The 23,860-nt window shown below is 39.0% G+C and overlaps 1 protein-coding gene across 1 annotated transcript in view; it reads right to left on the bottom strand.

The window, feature by feature from the left end:
- Nucleotides 1-267: 267 nt before the first annotated feature.
- The window catches only part of ntrk3b (neurotrophic tyrosine kinase, receptor, type 3b), a 236,294-nt gene continuing 212,701 nt past the window's right edge, over nucleotides 268-23,860 (bottom strand). The window contains exons 16-17 of the mRNA XM_085419039.1: nucleotides 10,976-11,134; nucleotides 268-4,392 (exon numbers count right to left, since the gene is read on the bottom strand). Of these exons, the coding sequence (XP_085275165.1) occupies nucleotides 4,207-4,392; nucleotides 10,976-11,134 (345 nt within the window). The 3' untranslated portion in view covers nucleotides 268-4,206. The remainder of the gene's footprint in view (nucleotides 4,393-10,975; nucleotides 11,135-23,860) is intronic.

Raw genomic sequence — 23,860 nt, 5'->3', positions numbered from 1 at the left:
GAGTCTATGGAAAAGCCTCAGTGGGCCTTAGATAAACAGCATTGGCTTCATTTTTCAGAAGAATAGGTTTCCCCTTGGACTCATCCTGTAGTATCCAAGGATATAAACTATGTACGTTTAGAAATACCAAACTACCTGAGAAAAAGACATATTTCTATCACTTCTATCACATCAACAATGGATAGAAGAGGAGAAGACAACACAGACACACACTGAACCCATGCTGTTCAGCTTTGTGAGAGATTTAGATGAAGACAAGATTTAGTCAAATTCACACATCTTTATAAGACAGGACAAAATGGAAAAAGAGATCGTCTGATTGTTTGAAGACATTTTCTTAAGAGAGTCACATTAATACAAAGATCTATCATGGAATACCAGTATTTTATATACTGTAGATGTTATACCACATTTTAATATTCTGTAACATGTGTACATGGTAATATGCCAACTTTGCTTCAAAAAGTGTTCAGTTAGTTCATCCAAGAAAAAAAAAAAGACTTTTTAAAGAATATTCAACTCACCATGAAAGGATTACAATACCCTGCAAACGCTCACGGTCTGTGTCATAATGTCTTTAAGCGTTTATCTTTACCACAAGAGAATACACAAAAACTCAATGCTTTGGGTAACTCAATGGACTGGATCTCGCCTTTCATACAAAATACTCGAAATAACCAAATGCTCATTAATGATTTACACAGTCCCAAGGGAAACAGAGACAACATTGTGATACTGTGAGAATTCATGTCAAGATAATAAGGAAGAGATGTGAAGAGCTCCTTTGTAAACCACTCTATATCCAGATACAACATGAAATAAAATAGTTGCCTGAGGTTTATCATTCAGTGTGTGAGAATGCTTCAGGATCCACTCTGAAAGAAATAACTCATTTTGTCAACTGAGCACTTAATTATGAGATTTTTCAAAAGTAATATCTATTTGGTTGTAGGTTTTGAGTCGAATTGGATTTTAGAACAAAACTCTTCATATTTCTCTTTAAGTTAATACTGTAATTATTTTTAAAAACTGCAATGATACCACACAATTAGCTGACCCACTTCAGTGGTTATTATTTTTTGTGTACAGCCCAAAAATTAAGACAAGTATCCGCCTGCTGCAGCCACGTCTCTGTAATTGTAACAGGAGTGTTTTTCTAATCAGCCAACATCATTCTTGTGCAGCTGATGGAAGAGAAATCATGATAATAGTAATAAAAATGCAATGTGTTTCTTTTAACAGCGTGTATAGTGATAGGATCCTGAGGACATCAACCTATAATACTTTAAAATAAGAGGTCTACATTGGGGAAAATATCCTATTTTGCTTTCTTGCTGAGCGTTAGATGATAAGATCAATGCAGCTCTCATATCGGCATTGACAATGTATAGCTAGCACCAACAGCTTGTGAGTTTCGCCTGGCTCAAACGCTGGAAATAGGGAATAGCTGTTTGCAACAAAATTAGCTTCCCAACATCTGAAAATGCACTTCAGTGTGGGGAGAAAGAAAGTTGGCCAGTAACCTCAGTTTAACACAATCAAGACATAAGAAACCAAAGCTAGCTAACCCTCCATGTCCAGTGTAGCTTACCCAATTAGCTTATTCCACCGAACTGTATTTTTGAGAAATGTGTCACATTTTATGACACATTATATGTTAAAACCTTTTGAGCTTAAATTTTAAAATTTGTTACAATGTAAGGAACATTGCTACAGTCTACAGAAATTTACTAGCAAAGCAGCATGGCTATTACTTACATTTTCAAGTTTGTAAAGTCTTCAAAAGTACTGATGTTTATCAATCAAAACTCTAGCTATGGCTTTAACTGACTCTTTAAAAAAATCTGTTTTTGCAGCTATAACATGAATGTTGAACATACTTAATATGTTAATATGTAAATAAGCTAAACAACTAAATTTATCGTTAAAAGCATAAAAAATAGGTCTAATCACCGGATTCACAAAGTGTCGACCGTAAAGACACTGGAGGCCACAAGTGTTTTCTAAATGGCAATTTTAGGAGAATTGAGTTTGTGAAAAACAGCTTCCAGGGTGTTTATATGTGGACAAAGTACTTAATCCTACTCTATAAACTTATCCGATAAAGTGCTGTTATATAGGCTAACTCAAATAATAATCCTTCTGGTTTTAATCTAAGGGATTGGTTACAAACTCAAGTTGATTTTTCTATTAAAGTTTTTCTTTTGAATTTGTTAAGGATTTTTTTAAAACTTGGATTTGCTATTATTCTTCATTTCTGACCTCTTTCTAATCCTGGATGCTTCTTATATCTTATTAGTTGAAAGAACTTAATTTTGAAAATGAAGCTGTTTATGGAGAATAACGTTCAACAAATATCAAAAGTTATCCATGAAAATGGAAATGAAATGTTGAATGTTCTACTTGTGTAATGACCAGAGATGTGATCATGCGTAAGATTTTAACATTTTAATCTGAGTGTGAGTGGTCTGACGTTTGGGGTTCACCGTTTTAATTGTTTCTTATTGGCTACTCACTCTAGCAGTTTTTTCCTTTTCGTAAATCAGTAGCAGTTTTGGGTATATTCGGCTTAAATTGGGACATAAAAATTACTTGGCAGGTTTTCCATTACAATTTCATGATTGAATAAAAAAAAATCTGAAATAGGCCTAACAATAAAATTCAGAGCAGAACAGAAACTGAATTAATAATATTCGATTTAAAAGAAAAAGCTTTTTATATAATTATTTTTCAGTTAAAACATTACTTATTATTCACAAAGCTACATATAAGCTCTATCAGGATAAATATACGTGTTAGTTAAAATGTCAATGTGCTTTTCAACAAGTTTAAAAAAAAAAAAGCTTAACTAGCTGATGCTTTTTTTACTAAGCTGACTATGTGCTGAAACCTGTAGCCACATATTAAAAAAATAAGATATAAAAGCTGCATTTGTTATAACTCTCAGCAAGAAAGCAATCATATTGGTCAAAATGTCAAATAGTTCCTTTAACACATACAATAGGCTGTTTAATTCAAGACAACAACCCTGCGACTCACAAATGATGAATACACTCAAAGCTACAAAAACGCTGTTTTTTTTAAGCAGTTTTACATCAAAAAGCTTGAATATGACAAAGCGTGTGTATGTGTATTTGAGGGCTGAGGCGTGAGATATTACTAACCAACTTATAATTCTTGCCATAAAAAGCAAATGAAAAGGAACGTGAATCCGAGGTTTCATCACCTCTTTGGAAAGTGTCATGTTGAACCATGGCTCTGAGTCATCCCACGTTCGCCAAAGTCTCTTTGATTCGGTGTCAGTGGGCTTTTCGCATTGTATTCACTGGCATTCACCTTCACCACATTAGACAACCAGCACTGACACGAGTAATTCCCAAGGAAATCTCCTCTGGATTAGGATGAAAACAAATACCATAGCTTTATACTTTAGCCACCCAGATCACAGTCAGAAAAGGAATCAAAGTAACATCGGAAAAAATAAGTTAACATAATTCTGACACATAGAATTTTACAATATGTACATTATCTTTAAATTAAAATAGATTTGTCAGTTGTCTGATTGGGTAGGTCCTCTACAGAGCGCTGCTATTTTCCAACCATCCAGTGTTATTCCAAAGAGCTCCCTTTATGAGCTCAGAGCCAGCCAATCAGAGTGCAAGTAAGGCTTCCAACGTCAAGTCCCTGCCAATAGTTTGTCGGTGGCGTCTTCAGACAGGGCCAAGCCCTTAGCAACACACATGGGAGACCCTTCAACACCTTGACAAAAAGAAATAAATATAAAATATATGTAATATTTCTATATATATTCATAAAACCAAACCTAGGATAGATTTGAACTCTGATGTCTTCTCTCCATAATATAATCAAATTGCGGCCCCTTCCTACTGCCAGTCCACTTTCCTTTCGGTCTCCATTTTTGTGTATTTTTGCAGTTTTTCAAGGAAAAACCAAAAAAAAAAAGTCTTCTTCAAACCTGTACATCTTATACACAAGTAAACAAAATGTAAAAGTGCGTGTTTTTTTGAATACGTTTTATCCACTATATCCAAAAGTGTTGCAGGCACTTAAGTCCTTCCCAAACAATGCAGGTGTTTTTTCGACAGTGAAGCAGGTTGGTTTGGTTATTCCTGGATCCATGTGGGTCGTTCTGTCTGTATGTCTCTGTCGATCTTTGCGTCTGGCGAGGCCACTCACGGGCCGCTGCTAGCCCAGGATGTCCAGGTAGACCGGCGTGGCTTTTCCCATGGCGAACAGGACCTTCTGAATGTCCTTAATGTTCAGTCGCTGCTGTGGTTCCCGCTGCCAGCAGCCTAGCATGATGTCATAAACCTCCTTAGGACAAATCCGTGGCCTCTCCAGAACCCGACCCTGGGTTATGCACTCAATGACCTGCAGAGGAGACAGGGCAGTGGAGTGAAACAGGAGATTCTCACTCACTGATTGCTTTGGTTTGTTCATAATGAGAAAGCGGTGACACTGAGCAGAAATGTCCTTTGAGGTTTGAACTAATGAAACTGAGATGAAAGAAATAAACAGAACACATTCAATCCTAAATTTGGGCAATAATAAAAGGGAAACAAGACTTTTTTTTCCTGTCCCACAGCACAAACTAACAATACTGACTATTTGGTGGGGCTGGGATGTTTTAGATGTTGTTAAAAGGCTGACTGATCTTATCTCTATTGTGCTTGCGCACTAACTAGCCAGATGACTCACTGCTGTCGTGATAATTTGGCTTCATTTTCCAGGGCACTGTACTTTAAAAGAATGGATAGCAATCTATTTGTGTGAAACAATTGGGGGAGGGGGGGGGGGGGGGGTCATGTTATGGAAAAACTGTGATTTCTTAACATTATTTACACTTCACACTTGTGTACTAATCAAAACTATCTCAAACATCTTTTTATAAGTTTTCACTTTTCAAGGCGTAGAAATTAACAACACAGCTGAAGAGGGAAAACAGAAACTTTCCCCATAAGGCATATTATGGTGTCATGCAATTTCACGCTCTTGCAAGTCTGCAGCATAACAACAGTGTCAGAACAAAGGATTTGATAATCTACTGATATCTAAAGCCTAATTTTCTGGAAGGAACGTCTGACAAACTTGATCTGTGTTTAAATAAATGTGACTTTACTTTACTCAAGACAGCAGTACACGTTATTAGAACAAAACAGGAGGGACACACTTGATCTATTGTTCTACCGTTTGTTTACTTTCTGTTATATTCCGTCTGTCATGTCTCATCCCCAGATGATAAGAGTCTCTAAAATGCGGACGGGCTACCTTTAAGACTGACTGGAGCCTTTATGCATAATTCCACAATCGCAAGCGCTACAATCAAGCAGTAGCTTTGGAAAATCCACCCAGTGCTTCTCTAACTGTGGTGCATAGCGCCACTGCAGGGGGTGGGGGAATGTCATGTTTTTGGGGTCCTTAATTTGTTTGTTGGTACAGTTTTTTTTCTTTGCGTTCCTGGTTTTCTCTTTTCTCTCAGTTATGTTTAGTTTTATGGCGCACTGTAAACGTGTTTAATCCCCAAAACCAGTTCTACTTCTAACAGTAATGTGATTGGTGTGTGCACGGCTGCAGTCAAGTGAACTGTGCTCTGGTCCAACTGAAGACATGAGCCTTGCTCAGTTAGACCCAAGCACGGTACACAAGTAGTGTGTTCGAATGCTTCCTCAGTGACAGTGACTGGCCCTGTAAAAATCACTGTGTTATGTAAATAGCAAATCTGTAACGCATGTGAGAGGCCAGTGTGTCACCGCTTCCAATTAAGCTACAAAATGCATAAAATCATGAAGCTCATTGTGCTCTCTGAAGTGAAGTTGAGATGTTGAAACAAAGTGAAGTGTACTTGGGTCTGCATGTAAAGAGCAGTTTGAGCACAGGACAGCGAGGCTGTGGGAAGATGGGACAAACACACTTGGTGTTGGTACGAGGCAACCATGCTTAGTGTGAGTACACCCTCAGTCTGTTTTGTCTCTCTGTTGTTTTACTTCCTCTTTTATTTAGTTTTCTCATGTTTAGTCTCTTGGTTTTAATTTCTGATTTTGTTCCTTTCCCTCCTTTTCCCTCCGTCTATCTTATCCTTTTTATTAGCATTTGGATTTTATTTTTCCCCCCTGTTTTTTGTTGTTAATGATAAAGAAAAATGAGGATTGTTTTATTGATCCAAACTATTTTAAAACCACAACCACTTAAACTTTGGAACAGTCCCCCTCAGCGTATTAGGTCGCCTAAATCTGCTGAAAAAAAGGATTTTGCCCACTAATTTGGGCCACAGTTTACATAAATGCATGCAAGTATATACTGTGATGACACTGAGACCATATGTTTAACTATGTGTCTGCATGTTTCGGCTTTTATTTCAAATAAAGCACTTTGTAAAAGTGTGCTTTAAAAGCGCTATGCACATAAAGTTATTATTATTAAATTTGCACAGAGACTAAGCTCGTGTTTGATGTTATTAAACATCATGGGGGCTACATTAATTTAATGGAATAACAATTGTAATCCATCAGGTTCCTCTGCGTCGTAATGATAGAGCTGTGATATCGATAAATCTGTTAACTTACACAGTCAGCATTTTTCTCAGCTTCCCTCTCTGGCTTCAAATAAGCGAGACTTTATTAATATATCAGGTCTTCTCCAGTCTTACTGACCACACACATTCACAATCTGCTGCTTTGGCTGTAGCAGCTGTGTTGTTTTCAGCCTGTATTAAGTGTTTAAACTCTTCCCATAGTATAGTTTTATCTTTGTTTGTCAAGTCAGCTGCTCTGTTGTAAGTAGACCTGTCAGTGTTTCTGGTTGGTTATTTGCACCCTTTCATGTGACTTATTATGCTGACGCCTACTTTTGTGTGACCACTTATTGTTACAGTTCAGGTGAGTGAAGCTAGATAATATAGATAATATGTATTCTGCAGGGCTTTGGTGATTTACAACCTTTATTTTTCCTTGACATAGTACTTGGACTCAATTAGAGCCTAGAGTAGTCTCACTTCCCATCTGAGATTCAGATTGTAGCACGCGTCCTTCGTACATACATCATATACTTGCAAATATGATAACATGTACTAATAGACAAGTGAAAGTGAAAACAAGGGTGTGATTAGTCACCCTAGTTCTATGATCACAGTTGGGGTCCTCTGATCGCAGTACAAAGCATAACTCCAACCCCCTCACATAATAAGCAACTTGAGAGGACAGATAAGCAGCAGCGTGAGGGCAGATGTAATAAGGCTGGACTGGGATCAGCTGCTGCTAATAGGCCAAGGCAAGAGGGGCTGCATGAAACAGAGCAGGTTGGCTATAATATCCTTGACCATCAATTTAGCACGCAGTGTAGTTTTCACCTTTTGCTTTCTGCATAGCAGATTAAATGAGAATTATGGTTTATTTTCCAATAATGTATCTACTGTGGGTCACGATAACTTTACACTAGGCACACGTGCCAAGGGTTAACTGATGGCACAGCCATAGCTGGACTGGCCATCGGGCATACCGGGCATTTGCTTGGTGGCCCGATTATTTATTTATTTATTTATTTATTTTTTGTAACGGTATAAACAATGAAAGGTGTTGGATTGGCCAGATGTTGGCCGGTGTGTAAAAATAACTCAGTTGTTTGGTGGTGGCATCGCGGAGCTTCCACAGATTCAGTAAAATGAACAAGTGATGGAGGCCAGCACGTGGATGAGGGAGATCGGAGGCAGGACGAGGAGAGACCCGAGGCAGCCGCCGGTCCGAGCGTCAGGTGAACTGAACTTCAGGTAAGAAGTTATGACCTGCAGTCTATCTGGGTCAGATATAAACCAAGTTTAGGTGGAGTTTATTTTCGTGTGTCTCTGTATTAACAGACGTGCCATATTGGCTTAGTTTATTTTTCTTATCATTCTTGTGAGGAGACCATAAATAGCATTTGTATTTTCTGTTGTACAGTCCATTTGCTGTTATGGAGTTCTTGTTATGGATAAAAAGTGTCTTTTTTTGTTTCAAAATAGCTGATAACTATTCGCTGATAGCTGCCAACATCTGCAAACAAATATAATTCTATAAAGTGGTTCTATATAGTGTGTAACTGTTAATATAGAGCGTTATTAAATTTATTGCTAATGCAAACATATGGCACACTGACCTCTGAGGAAATTTTAAATGGCACTCGCCATCAGAAAGGTTGCCTACCTTGGGGAGTGTGATCGTGTGTACAGCGTCTCTTTATGTCTGTCTCCACGTTGGTTGAGTGTGGAGTAAGTGCATATGAGAGCATGAGGGTGGGAATGGATGTTTGTATCTGTGTGTGCCTGTATGTCTGTGTCTATATGTCAGGTTGGGTGTCAGGCGCCACCTCTCTGGGGACATCTCAGGCCCTCCAAGGTTTGGAGGCCTATCTCCCCCTACCACCACTTCCCCTGCCAGTGGCGGACCCCCTCAGACATCGGTGCGTTGGTGGTTCTTTGTGTCCGGGGATGGGCGTCCAGGTACACACCGGCTCACTCCTTGGCGGCCGCTTATCGGGGCCTGGAGCCTGGGGCTCGCTCGGGCCACTTCGGAGGTGGGGTGCCCCCGGCCTCTCGGCCTGGGGCTCGGTCACTCAGGCGCAGCTGGGGGCCGGCGGAGCTCACGGGCGCGTCACTGCAACTCCCCCTGGCTTCTGCTCCGCGGCTGCTGAGTGAGCCCTCATCTGGGACTCTCCTCAGCTCTTTCTGGGACAGTGGCGCAGCTGCCCCTCTGTTGGTCTTCCTTGGTCTCTTGTGTTCTGGGGGCCTCTGGATGTCTGGAGTTTTGATCTCCTCCATACCTGCTTCATGCCCTGGAGGACAGGGCTGTGGCCCCCCCACACCCTCTAGCAGATTATTACATGAAGGAACCTTTTAAAAAACAAAAAACAAGCGCGTCCATGCTCACAGGTGTACACACGGGTGATCACACCCACAAACTACACCCTTTTTGGCTCCTACCTCAAAGCACACTGTGTTCTGTTGATCTTATGTGCTGCACAATAATGTTTAATATTTAGTATTTACTGTCATATTCCCATATATCATTGTGATGTTGTTTATTCTATTACTCTTGTTCTCTTCTGCTTGTTTTCTTTTTTCTTTCTCAGCAGGTGATCCAGGTGATTGATATATGCTTTTTTTTTTCTGCCCGTTCTGTTGGTTTTTGTCTTTTGCCCTTCTCCCCCGTCCCTCTTCTCAGCTGTTTCTCTTTCCCTCTTTCTTTCTCCCCTTCTTTCCCCCAGTCAAGTCTGTCCCGTATTCAGTAAGTGAAAATAAAATAAACAATAAAAGGTGAATCAAATGGACCATTACGGCAAGGCTGGGATGGTCAGTTTGGTAAAGTAAATCCGTTGGGCATCTTTCTTTGCCTTTAGACAACAATTCTGATGGCAAAAGAGCCAAACGGGACAGGCCAAAAAAAAAAAAAAAGAAAAAAAAAAAAGAAAGGTTGCCTACCCCTGCTTTACACTCACAACTTCCATGATAGAGATTTTGGAGAAGTGAGAAACAATGTGTGAACACCTTGTTCTGGAGTGGTTTGTATTAGTTTTCTGCTTCCTTCCAACTTCTTTCTTCGAAAAATTTTATATTCATTATTTTAACTGGAGAGATCATACCAAACATGGTACCCAGAACATTAAATATTTCTTACAGCTTTTACTTAAATTCAAGCACCAACATTTATTTAATGGTCCATGTGTCACGGTCCTGGGTCGATGACCCAGTGTTTTGTGTATTATTGTTGTTATTCTATGATTTCTCCTTTGAATCTGACTTCTTGTATTCTTAGTCCTTGTTAGTCCATCTGCATATCAGGTCTTTTTCCTGCCTGCCTGCACACAGACCATGACACCATGGGGTAACCTGCTATTCCATTTTGCTATCACATATAAAACTAAAACAGGGGTCTTCGTTAACGGGCACTAAGCAGAATAAATGTTTGAGACATGTCTGCCACAGAAAATGCATCACACTCTCTGCTAAAGAATGTATTTCTCTGTATAGAGTACATATATTACTCTTTGCTGTATTTAGAGATACCAAAAAACCAACCAATCAAACAAAAAAAAGCAGATAAGCTGGTCGGTGTAGCTCCGTAGAGGATGATAGTGGAGCCAGTGGAGCCCAGAAGTGTGATGCCTGTTTGAAACATGTTCCTACAGTACCCACTGTCACTGAGTCACTAATGCTCATTTATAATTATTGCAGTAATTTTTCAACGACTTAAACAATGACAACAACTGAATAATAGGCATGTGAATAAGTGAATAACAAGTACAAGAATTTCATCTGTACTATCTGTACGTACAAAATTACATTTGGAAAACAATTTACCTTCTTTGGCTGTGATATAATAAAGCACTCATCTCATCACAGTTTAATCAGCTGAGTGTTTCATTTAGCATGCCTAAAAACTTCTTCTGCGCAAGATGCAGAAAAATATGAAAATATCACATTTGTATAAAGCCCAAAAGCACATTGACACTTCTATTGATATTTCCATTCTATTGTAATGCCTGGGCTTACCCTACAAGCGTAATCCTAATTGAATTTTATTGATTTAAAGCAAAGACTTCAATGAAAAAACAGACCGCTCACGGGCGTTATGTAATGTGGGCATGGGCATCAATTTATCACCTCACCAAAGAGTGAAGAAACAACACGAGGCAGTAGATTAAGATCCAGAATAGCAGTGGTCATTTAAATCTGCTATTAGCAAGCTCGGGATTTCAGCCTTTCCCCCTCGCTGATGACATAAGGGGAAAGATTTTGATGTGCTTTGCAATAAGCTGCCCTACTTGATGTTTGGAAATGGAAAAGTAGACTTTCACATTTACCACTAGATGACCTGGAGCTATAATTTCCAGTGTGTGCATGAGATTCTGCAATTCAGCCTTTGATAATATGTGTGTGTGCTATATCTTGTGAAGGTTTATCTATCGTGCTTCAGGCGCTTTTTACCTCGTTGTTACCCAGCTGAAACCAAGGCTGCTTCCCATAGGTAAAGATCTCCCACAGAATGACTCCAAAGCTCCAGACATCGCTTTCCGTGGAGAACTTCCTGTACATGATGCTCTCTGGGGGCATCCAGCGAATAGGTAGCATGGTGTGTCCTCCAACCTGAGAGGAGAGTAGAGGAGCGGGGAGAGGAGATCTTTATTGCAAACAGAAATGTTGCAGCTAAGACAGAGATAAGAAGACTCAGTCATCAACACAACTCCCTGGTGTCTGGGGATTAACTGTCCATACATGTAACTGATACTCTGGGCTTAACATTTCATGAATGCCAGCTGCACTGCTGAATGTTGACACTGATGCAATATAGAAAAATGCTGACAGCTCTGTATGCATTGAAGCAACAGAAATACTTTAGGTTATCGTATAAAATGGCCCCTTTGTTCTTAAGTAAAACAGCAATCCTTTCTCTGCAGAGGTACAGGCATTAAGCAGAGGATCAAAGTCTCACAGCATGGAGCTGAATGTGGAATTTAATCAGTTTTTAAATAAATCAACCAAGGGGATAAGAGAGCTGCTGAATACACACTTATGCGCCATCATGGTAAAGACGTTCATGTGGCTTCTAAGGAATGTGATTAAATTCAACATAGCGGCATGCAAACATGCGTTTCTAAGATCTGCACACGGCAGGGACAGTTGAAGAATAGCACATATCAGCTTGAAGCAGTTTGGTGTCTGTAAACCAGCAGCACATGAAATGAAGTCTCCCCTTGCTGTAACTCCTTTCAGGGTGGATATTAATCGATTAGACAATCACCCATTAATCATCAGCTTCCATTAGCAGGCATTGTTTTAAGATCTATTTCCCATTCGTGTCAGTGACTGTGTTTTAATCATGGCCGTGTCGGGTTGAATAAGACCGATGTGGGAATGAGCTGCAAAGTATTGCAAGTTTCAGCTCAGAATATGAGTGCAGTATCACTTACGGTGATTACAGTGAAGGTAGTCTGACCTTTGCAGGAGAAATTTTTAGTGCTATTTTCTGATTGCCAGAAAAGTTTACTGGCAATCAGAAAATAGCTTAAAGCGCTTAAATAGCTGTCATAACCACATACATGTCAACACATGATTAAAGTTCAATACTCAGGCCATGTGCTGATTTCATGAGACAACAAATGTGGTGAAAGCTGCACAAATATATTTGGATGATGAGTACATGTTTTTCTTTACTTTTTACTGAGATAAAGGTTACTCTCAACATTTCCAAACAAAGGTTTAAGATAGTAGGATTATGATTACTAATTAACTCCCAAGAGTAAACATCTAATAGCCTTTAATAGACACTTAGTGTGTTTGTTGTCATATAGAACTAAGCAGACAGCAGTCTACATAGTTCTAGTTTATGTCCTAATACTACTTAATCACCATTCATTTGTAACATTCTAATACAAATGACTACTTACAATACTAATTCTAAGCATTCTGTTGCCCTATCACTTCCTGCTGTCATTTATTTGTATTATCTGGTTCAGTTTTTGGCCTTTGCTGTTTTTATCTTGACAGTTCCGTTGAGATAAAATACGATGGATTCTAAGCCTCTTTGAGGTTTTTATCTCTAAGTCAGTGAAAGCACTCCTGCAGCATATCAGACACACATCTATCATCTGTCCATCATCAAAACCACCCATCCATCCATGCATTCACTGATCTATCCATCCATCCATCCATCCATGCATTCACTGATCTATCCATCCATCCATCCATCCATCCATGCATTCACTGATCTATCCATCCATCCATCCATCCATCCATCCATCCATCCAGCAAGCAAGCAGGCCAGCAAGTAGGCCAGCAAGCTAGCCAGTCAACTACTCTTTTGGGCTCATTTTCTGTGCTTAGGACAAAATAAAATCCACAGTCAGACGTGCCATAGGCTCTGAAATCATCATTAGGAAAACCTCTTAGCTTGTAGCTGCATTCACCCTCATATGGTTCCTCCTATCTGTACCTCTGGGTTACAACACAATCAGATTCATTTAATCATAATAAGCTCTTTTCCCAACTCCATTTACCAGCTCCAACATCTGTGTGCCTTCAGCTGTGAGTGCTGCGTGGCATTTTAAGTATCGAGAAAAAAACACTCAGCTCAAGTCTTACTAATTACCTCCTAGTTCCGTAGCGCGCTCATTGCACATTTCCTTTGAAAGTCAAACACAATCTCCGTGTGTCAGCTTGACGTAGCAGATGAATCTTGGTGGATGTTTTCAAAGAGACATAAGATTTGTCAGTTTGCCAAAAGTCTACTCCTTCCTGGGCATTTATTCAGAGCGTCCTTTAGTTTGTACACTTCATCAAATTTAGTTGCCGAGTTAGAGGCCTCTGTTTGTTTTCCTCTATATGTCCTTCATCTGCAACCTTCTCGAATATCTATTAAATGCACCAAGTTTATGTGTTAGCTCTTTCACTACTGACTATTAGCTACTTTCAAATTAGTCTTTTGTAAAACTACACAAGACAGTCTTGGAAACTATACGACACAGTCTCAGAAAATATACCCAAAAGTATCAATGACAACACTGGCTGCCCTTACAGGCATATAGTGCAGATCAAGCAGCAACCTCCAGGGTTGAAAAATGAAGCTCGCCTCAAAAAATGGACCAGGAATGTGGTGTTGGTCCCTTTTAATAGAATTACCTGTCTTGCTGTGAAGTGCAGCGCATCCAAGAAGCTTTTGCTTCAGTTTTGGTAAGTATAATCATATCTTTGCTTGGGCTGGATGGCAATCACACCTCGTTAACTGGGCTTGCTAGCATTGCTAGCTAGTTCACATGTTTCAGGTTTCTGTGTTGAGCTGGGCTTTCTGCTTCAGGCTGTGTGTGCAGTCAATCAAAAAAGTACGTTTCATGTGCCCTATGACTCTTCCACTATGAGTGCCACCACCTCCCATCAGAGCTGTTATCAGCTAACAGTGATTAAATCGTGAAAAAAAAAAATCTATAAACAGAAACATACAACAGTTAAAAAAAATATAACCAGGAACACAAACCTGGCTAAGAGGTTGGAATAATTTGAGATAATATGATGCAGAAAACCGTTAATCCTTGGATTTAGCACACGGTAAAAAAAATCAACATTTTAATTCTAATTAATAATTTTAATGCTGGATGCATTCTTGGTACTGCATCTAATATGAGGCCTGCACTGTAGAACTAGGTAACTTTAAACTGTATAAATGTAAATATTAGATATTACCATCCATAGTCTAATAAAGGAGAGATGTAAATCACTTTAGAGAATTAACAGCTTAATTCTATGTTTAGACTGAATTAGATACATAAAGAAAACATTTATACATTTGCACCATTCACCACTTGCCCACTTACAAAGAAATGAACAGTCTCTAATTTTTACATAAAAGCTATCAATTTATAACATTTTGTATTTTTATATATGTTACCGTCCATTACTATTTATAATTATTTGTAAGACTGTTTAATGCATTTATAAAAATAATCTATAAACCCAGACAGAATGAGAGTGGACTCGTTTGAGACGCATCTCTTTGCAGTAGAGGGACAACTGGTTGTATTCTGGTTATATTCGTACATAACAACAAGGTTACTGAGCATTTATGTGAGCTTTATGTAATTTTGAAGCTAAATTGCAACTGACAGCAACTGCGTCATTATTTGTGGAATTGAATTTATGAATTTCAGTTTTAAGTGCTCTATTTCTGCTGATTTGTCACAGTTAATGACCGTATTATCACAAACCGATTTTGTATAATTGCAAACTTGACTCCATTCAATCACAACCTAACAGCAGACTGACTGGTCTCGTGTTATCTCGGCCTTCACGCACCAAAGTCACTTTGAAGATGGCAGCTGACTGTGAGTGGTCACAGACAGAAAGAACCATTTCAAAGGCAACAAGATATCATGCTTACCGCACAATCTTCAAGTGTGACTGTAGCACTACTCAAATGGTAGCTTTTAGAACATATTAACTAAGCTTTTCAAAAAAGCCACAGGTCGCTCATGTATATTTCATGCTCTAAATGAGTCATCCTGTATTAACAAGCCAACATTAGCATTTTCCCTAAGTTCAGCTATACCAGGCAGATAGTAGGTTGAAAATAGTTATGACTCAGAAATGACTTGTTGGGTTCAAGCTGTTTAATTTTAGTGATAAAAAGGTGTCAAGTTCCATTTTTAAAAGTTGTTAGATATTTTAATTGGCTAAATTTGAACCTGTAAGTGAGACTAACATTTAAAAGAGAAACACAACCTTTTTTGAAAAGGTTAATTTTGATGACTGAAAGTCACACATACAATTTTGTACACACAAGTGAACCAAAATGTTCAGTGGAAAAAAAACAACTCATGAAGGTGCCTAGTAGAACTACCTGGTGAATGGTTTGTAAGCCTTGTTATGAGATATACAATGGTAACCTATCATCATACAAGAAAGAAGAACCCCAAGGTGTTTTTGTGTCCTCGTTTATTGAACTCCTGATTGTAGCTCCTTGTCTCAGGTGTCTTGACTAAGTCGATATCTGGTGTGCAGAGTGTTTACCTGAAAGTGTTATCCCAAAGTTGTATGCTTTTCTCGGACTGAATACAAATCAATATTTGTACACAGGGCCTGCAGGTCAACAAGACCAATAGAGACACTATTCTTTACCAACACCTATATGCTGACTGAGAATCAGAATCACACTCCATTAACCTCCAGCATGTCAAACTGGAGGACACTGGAGGACGTTTCTTCTTTACTGAACACACTTTCATTATTCTTCAAATCCATTCACTTCCATATGGATGGGAGATGCTTAATATATGTGTTGTATCCTGTAAGATTTACTCATCAAAATGGCCACTGTCACATTTTCTCACAAAAATGTAATAATAATAATTAAGTATGAATCATTTCAACATAATGGCTGAAATATATAAAAACAGTCTCCAAAAGCAGTTTGGAAACATAGATCGCTAAAAGTATACTTCACAGATAATGTGGATTTTGAATTTCTATTTGTTATGACAGACATTTGCATTTCTGTCAAGTGTAGCGATGTTAAGTCTTTCTACTATTCAGAGCTTTATGCTTTAAAAACTTTTCCCTCTTTTTATCAGGAGGATTTGCAGAGTTTTACCTCCATTCTCCTGCTTTACATTGACACATGTTTATACCTCAGAGCAGCCCAGTACAACCACAGTCTTTCACTGAACCCGCCAGGGGTTAAGTGCTGTGCTCGACCGTGTCTCACTGTCGAGTTGTAAAGTACAAAGAATCAATGTATCATTCTCCTGAATCCTATAGAACCCCGGTTGTGCTTCTCTATAAGTTGCTCAAGGGCATCTGAGGTGTTACACAGATGCATCCTTTACCTCTTAATTTCTTGAGGCTTGCTCCGCCATCTCCCTGCCTAAACAATTATGATCCGTCACCACCTTGGAAGATAATCAAAGCTGCTGTTTTTCCTTCCTTCAGTGGTAGGACAGATAAAACAGTAATTAAGATAAACATAAATTCATGAAGCGTTCCAAATAAGGTGCCCTTTCTCCACATCCTGAATTAACACACTTATTGACAATGCCACTGGCAGTAGTTCTCTCTTCCACACACCCTTAAACTCATTCTTTAGGGTTTCACTTCAACCTGGTCTCATTACACATGGCACAGTTTAACATTGTACACAACATTAAGCCAATATTGATGCAGAGACCAGTCGCCCCTATTGTGCAAAACCTCTGGGTCGAGGTAAGCTAGGTGGGCCGAGTGTGAGGTGAAGAAGTTGGCGAGGGGCTGTATACCAATCTGTCCCTCTGTGGAGCTTTATAAAGATTAAACAAAATTAATTAAGTTCCCGTTAGTCTAAATGACTTATCTGAGGTCCTCCCTGCCCACTGCATGCAAGGCCCAGCCTCATCAGATGCATACTAATGATTTAACCGGAGCCGCCGTGGCGAGGGGCATTAAAAGTGGCTGACTCGCTGCTTCCCAAATGATTGCATGCCATCACCTTGGGTTTTTGTGACAAGGCCATGGTAATTAGCTTGGAACATGGGGGAAAAGGAAAAAAAAAGCTGAACACATAATAAAAATAAAATAATTGCCCCTGTAATTATCCTCATCTTTCTCACTCAATGTCACATCAAGAAGCTGGCAATGCTCTGCGGGGAGTGAGGAATGAGTCTGGGGCTTTTTTTGTTGCTGTGTAAACTGGATTAGTGCTCTGCCTGTCCCACCGTAGCAGGGGAGTGATTGGATTAACGGCGTGGAGAGCACAGCAGCATGGCAGGGGGATAGATTACTGCCCTAGTCGGGCTCTTCGATGGGTGCACCGTGGCCTGTAGGGAGCCCTAGGAGGCCCCAGACATCTTAAAGGGCCCCGATAACCATCTTGAGACACTCTCTCTCCCTGCTTTAACCGTGTTGCTATCTCTGCTCTCCCAGCTCAAACAGCAACGAACACAAGTTCACTTTTAGAGGCTATGATGTCCATTAGGTTTCTACCTGCTGCGCTGCTGCCAAGTGGAGATAAAGTGGTATCTACTCTGGCCACTGCACGCCAGTGGGTGGTGAAACTTTCTGAAGGTATTTATTTTTTTAAACAGGCGCGCACACACACACACACACACACACACACACACACACACACACACACACACACACACACACACACACACACACACACTTCACTATAGCTATCATGCAATTGTACTTTATTTTCTGTATCTAGCTCGCCAGGCTGATACTACAATGAGGAGAAAGGTAGGGCCTCATTGTTGTTGCTGACTTTGAACTGCATCTTGAATATGAATTATTTAGATACAGCTGGGTTTGGAAATGTCTGGACACTTCAATAGAACAAATACAGTGGGTTAAATGTAAAGTGCAAACCAGTGATCAGTGTCAAGATTATACGATTTACAATATAATTGTATAATAAAAGAAGCAGTATTGATGATAAAGTGATGGTACAAAACAATATGAGAGCCTGACATGTTTGTGGCTCTGCACATCCTGATTCATCCTAACAGGACAAGGACCCCTTTGACATTAGTCCACAGGGTCACTGCCAAAGTCCCTCTACAGTTGCTGATTGTACTCCATGCAAACATCTCTTAGATTGAAAAATGGCTCATACAGTATTTTAAAAAAATAGCTTGGAACTTGTTTGGACTGAAAAAAGAAACAAATATTTGTTTTTTTTAATGATTTCCAATCTTTGTGTCAGGTTACGCTAACCAGATGCTGGCTTTATCTTTAAATATCCCATAGAGGTATAAGAGTGCCATCAATCTCTCCATTTACGTCGCAACAAGAAAGCAAAAACATTTTCTAAATTTATTACTCCATACGGCAGTCATCATATAAGACAGCTGTGTTCTAGGCAAAGAGACAAGAACAAAACAAAAGAAACCTAAGGGGAATGGTAGAACAGACTTTTTTTATCCCTCCATGCAGAAATAATAAATATGGCCTGTGTACTCATTAGCACCAAGCTGCACACAATTTTGCGGAGCTTGTGCTTGATAAATAATGCAGCAGAGGAGCGTTTCTTTGATCCTTGAAAAATAAGAGAAACCTGGTGACCATTTTTCTTCAAAGAAAGGCAGTGCAGGTAAGCACGGGCTTTCTGGCAGAGACACTAAGAACAAGTCCTTGAAAATGAGTCATTAGATTGTAACAGTGTTCGATATCCCATAGTCCATATCCATGAGTCAGTGTCTCTAAAATCATTTCAATTTTCCTAAGAAATACTAAGTGTAAGATATGGATTTTTGTTCTCCTTATTTACCCAAGCAAGGTTTACCGGACACATATTTTTGATCCTTGTTAATTATCAGCTTTACATTTAGACAGTTTTGCGCTGTTTAAGTACGTCGACTTCACGGATTCTTTTTGATGGTAGCGATCGGGCGGAGACTTTTATTTCCAAAATCAGACGTCTTTCTTTGCACTTCACAATAAAATACAGATGCATCCGGAGACCTAGCTAACTAGCCTACTTCCGCTACGTCTAGCGAGGTCTGGCTCACAACCGGAAGTCAACAAAATCTTATGGGTTCGGTGTCCCGCCCATTGTACCACCCCCTTCAACTGTCCTGCCTCCAGTCTTCCCCACCTCAGCACTCTAGATAAAATCACTTAAGTTTAAGTTTCCTAATCTTCCACACTTACAATGAAAATATAAAATCATGAGTACATAATCACATTTCACACAAGCACCACTTCCCACAGCGCTCACAGAAATGAGAAACAACGCAAACTTTGCTAAATGAAAACACTGAAGGTAAAAATCCTGGATAATTTTAATAAGAACTGTTGAAAAAGTAAAAAGAAAGTAAGCCTTTACGTATTATCATCTGAGAAGAACCTCTATGTCCGTGTTAATAAAATGAGTCCAACCCTCTATTTAAACTAGAAGAATTGGTGCACAGCATTACAGTCTGACTGCAGCTTTCAAGTAACCAGACTGAAAACTTTTCACTTTTCCATGCCTTGGGAGCAGAATATGACACTAATTGCAAAATTGCTGTTAATTACTCTTACAAATCAGAAGCTGCCTTGGACTCCTGATTAGACAGAACATTCAACATAACACTCTTAGAACCATGGTTCCCTTTTTCTTCTTCTACAAACCATTTCTCTGGTTTCTGTCTAACCCAACATAGTGATTTAAAAAATATTTCCATTCCTCACTGCAGAGACTGTGTGTGTGTGTGCTGATTCAGTAAATTATTCAATAAATTATTCAACCATCTAAAATTTCTCCAATAAATTCACCACAGAGTTTGAAGCTAACGTTCAACTGGAAAAGTTACTCAGACTGACTCCCACCCGGCTGTTCCTGCAAGGCCTTTTTTTTCACTGTCCCACTGTGTGTGTGTGTGTGCGTGTGTGCGTTTACCCCTAGCCCCTTTGTTAGCCTACGCAGAGCATAACTACACAAGAACAACCATCTGCTTGTTTTCATCTGTCAATGGGGAGCATACCATGTTTGGAGACTGAGCTCATCACCCCCACCTGAGACCTCTGCTGGTGGTAGTCAGGGTGATAAGGTGTGCTTGGAGACTCACCTTATCACCCTCATGTCCAACCTGCTCTGCACGGACACCCCATACAACCAGCAGAACATATCAAGGACATGGTCCCCCATGATCCCAGCTTCCCACTCCCTTAAATATATTATACTGCATGTTTCACTGACACAAACAAAATCTTAAATGCTTACAAAACATGTCAAACATCCCCTGGTTGCCCAATTTGGCTTTATATCTGTTAAATCTTCTTGAAATTACTTTCTTTTGAGACCAAGCCAATAACTCACAGTACTGATATATTAAGCTTATAATTGTTAAAACAGCAACAGACAACTGAACCATTTAATCTTCCAGCTGATTGGTATCTGCTGCTAAATCGGTTGTGACTGAGAAAATAAAATGGGTTCTTAACTAAAATGAAGAAACAGTCTGTTTTAAACTTTACTTGTCCACAAAGAACCACTACAGCTACCAAGAGCTATTATCTAACCATGAGCTCCATGAAGGGGCTCACAGTTAAAGGGAAGAGAATTTTCTCCAATGTGTCATTTAGCTGTTTATCATTCTAAATTCTAATATTCAATCATAATATAAAGTCAGCACTAGAAAATAACCTAGCACAATACCTTGTAATTTGTCCAAGGGCTTGGGCACAGCTGACCAAGCCACCTTTGTGGATGGACTCTACAGTCTCTGGGCCATGCTGCAAATTTGTTTTCAATTTAATTATTATTGAGACAGCATAATTTTTCTGGATCTTAATCACCCTTCTTTCCTGCATTCAATGGATTATTTCCATGATGGGATTACTACACATGTAACCTACATATGTACAAATGATCTAGGATATTGTACAGTCCCATTTTACTCCACTTAGTCTGTGTTAAATGCAAATGACCCTCTACTTTCTCTAAGATCTGAGATGCTCAAGTAAAACTGCTCAGATGACTAAGGAGCTTGGAAAGAAAAGCGTCTGGACTTCTTTAAGTTGCTTGAAGACGTTTCACCTCTCATCCGAGAAGCTTCTTCAGTTCTGACAGTTAGACTACGATGACCCGGACAGACATATTGCTCAGATGACGCTGAAATGGTCAAACTTGTACTAAGGTTTTAGGTGTTATTACCTGAACTGTATCAAACATTGAAAATCTTGTTTGCAAAGCTCTTGGTTTTTTTTCTCTTTCTCTTTTTCTTGTGACCTCTAGGTCAAAATCTTTTTTTTTTTTTTTTCCTATCTCCAGCTCACAAATGCTGATTATATACAAGCTAACTATTTTACATTTGTTAGATTAAGGTTTTTTTTTTAGTTTTTTTTTTTTTAAATGAGTGCACCATATCTAGTACAGGAGATCAGATTTGCGTCTCTGCAAACCACACTTATTTAACAAATATGCCACTACTTTCTACTGGAAGCATCTCAAACTGATTCGGGCTGTAGTGGAGAGATTTCATTTTAAAAGTTTGTCAGTGTAGCTGCTCTTAAATGTTGTGTTCAATCAGTTGTAGATTGTAATAGTTTCATTTGTCTGTTTATGTTTATGACAGTGTTTGTTGTTCTGTTGCTGAGTATTAGGGCCAAAGTAAGAAAAAATATATCTTATTGATCATTTTGAGAATGATTCAAAATGTGGAGATTACATTTGTTGTTTCAAGACAAACTGGCACAGCTGCTGTACCCTGAAGTACCCTAAATCACACTTCAGAATTGGTTTAAGTAACAAGGAAGGAAATGATTTCTCTTTTAGCACATAAACACAGTGTGGTTATCAGTATAAGGATGTTGAAAAGATGGTGCAGAAACATGCATCTGGTCAGATGGAAAAACACACAAACTCAGAAGAGTAGATTCATAGAACATGAAATGGCTGGTAATGGACAGATGCAAGGTTATCGATGGTTACACCCTCGTCCAATAAAGAGGATGGATGTTGTTTCACGAGACAGCTGATCAATTTATTTCACTAACTCATCCAAACAAGTAGGGCTGAACGATATATCGCATTTGCGATAATATCGCGACATGATCAAGTGCAATTTTCTAACCGCAAAGGCTGCGATTATACTCTGGACATGTCCAAATTCATGGGCTGCATCCTCCTGAGGCCGCATTTGTAGACCGATTACGTCACAGCGACGCGCCGAAGGCTGTCCAAATTACTACCATATCCCAGAATTCATAGCGCGGCCCAGCCAAACTCCAGTTTCCAGCAATGGCGGCCGCTACTAAGTTTTAAAATTACTCATACTAATCTTTCTGGGTCACAAAATAAACTTTTAACATATTTTCAGGCGAGAAAGTAGTTGTGTAAACATCAAATATCTGCTCGGTTTATCAAGATATCCCATATTTGCAAAAGTGCTTCGACGTTTTCAGAGGCGTCTGCTACCCACCAGCTCGACAGCTAGCCGGGAGCTCGAGGGTTACTGATGCGGCCGAGAACGGCACAACTCCCGGCACATCATTTTCAGATCACCGCGGAGTTTCGCTGCTCGGGTTAAACGTAATATATAAGTCACTTAGACAACCTAAAAATGTTATTGTTGGGCTTTTTTCAGTGTTTTGTTTGTTCGTGAGTAAATCGGTTTGGCTGAGATTAAAGTTATTAGATTAGATAAAATAAAACTTTATTAATCCCCCGGGTGGGTTCCTCCTTGGTTTTCACACAGCTGACTAAACGTCAAACAGAAAACTTATTAAACAGAAGTATGAGACAGTCGAGAATTTACACCAGTGTCTGGTTATATTTTAGATAGCAAGAAGCAGACGGCCGAGTTTATTAAACTCCACCGAGACAGCGGTGACGCTAATCAGAACTAGACCGTCCAATTTCACGCCTTTAAACTTTAAAGGCGTGTTTGTGTGTGTGTTTATACAATTGCTATTATGTTTGCACTTTATGTGTAATGTTACTGACTGCAGAGATCAGTAAGATGTGTGTATTTTTTATTTATTAGTTTTATTTATTTAATATTATTTTTTAATTTAATGACTGTCTAGTAGTTCACAGATGTCGAAAAACTGAGTGTGGTAAAGCCACTGATTTTTTTTATGTATATTTCTGCAATCTGCACATTGTACTGACTTTCATTTTAATGTTTACACCAGGGTTCCTTGTCAGCACTTTATGCTCAGATGTTTGTAAGCTAAAAATAAACTATTGTGTATGTTCAAATATACTGTTGTGATTGAAGAAGTTAAATAAAAATGTCAGTCATCAATTCATGCATCACCTCATGTCATCATAACAGAGGTCTGTCTTCCAGGAAAGAACAGTTTAAAATTAATGTAATATAGTATTGGCCATACTATATGATGTATTGCTTGTCTTTGTTTAATAATACAGAAGACAAAGACCTTAAAAAATAATCGCATATCGCATCGCAATCGCAATATTGGGGCAAAAAATCGCAATTAGATTATTTTCCATAATCGTTCAGCCCTACAAACAAGGCATTTTGGAGAAGGTGTAGCAGGATATAGAGTACTTGAAACAACAATGAAATCTCCACATTTCGACTTTTTTCTCAAAATAGATTTTGGACTTTAATCTCGAAATTTCGACACTATTCTCAAAATGATCAACAATATATATTTTTTTCCATAACAAAGGTAACAACACTACCACTTTTTAAATCTACTACTATTTTCAGTCTTCCACTTTATAAATTATTGATGGTAAGCTCATTGATAGCATTGAATAATATATTTCAGAAGTGTGGCTGACAAATGAACATGTCATCAAACTATATCACTGAATATTAGAGAAGTCTTTAATATTCTAAAGATTAAGTAGCTTCATGTGCACAAAAACATCAAATATGCTTAAAATGACTG

The sequence above is a fragment of the Rhamphochromis longiceps genome, linkage group LG1 (genome assembly GCF_057381845.1).
Source record: "Rhamphochromis longiceps isolate RC_006_pf linkage group LG1, R_longiceps_female_GT1.1, whole genome shotgun sequence".
NCBI classification, from domain to species: domain Eukaryota; kingdom Metazoa; phylum Chordata; class Actinopteri; order Cichliformes; family Cichlidae; genus Rhamphochromis; species Rhamphochromis longiceps.
The sequence above is the reverse complement of the archived record's forward strand: the minus strand, read 5'-3'. Positions and strand labels throughout refer to the sequence as shown.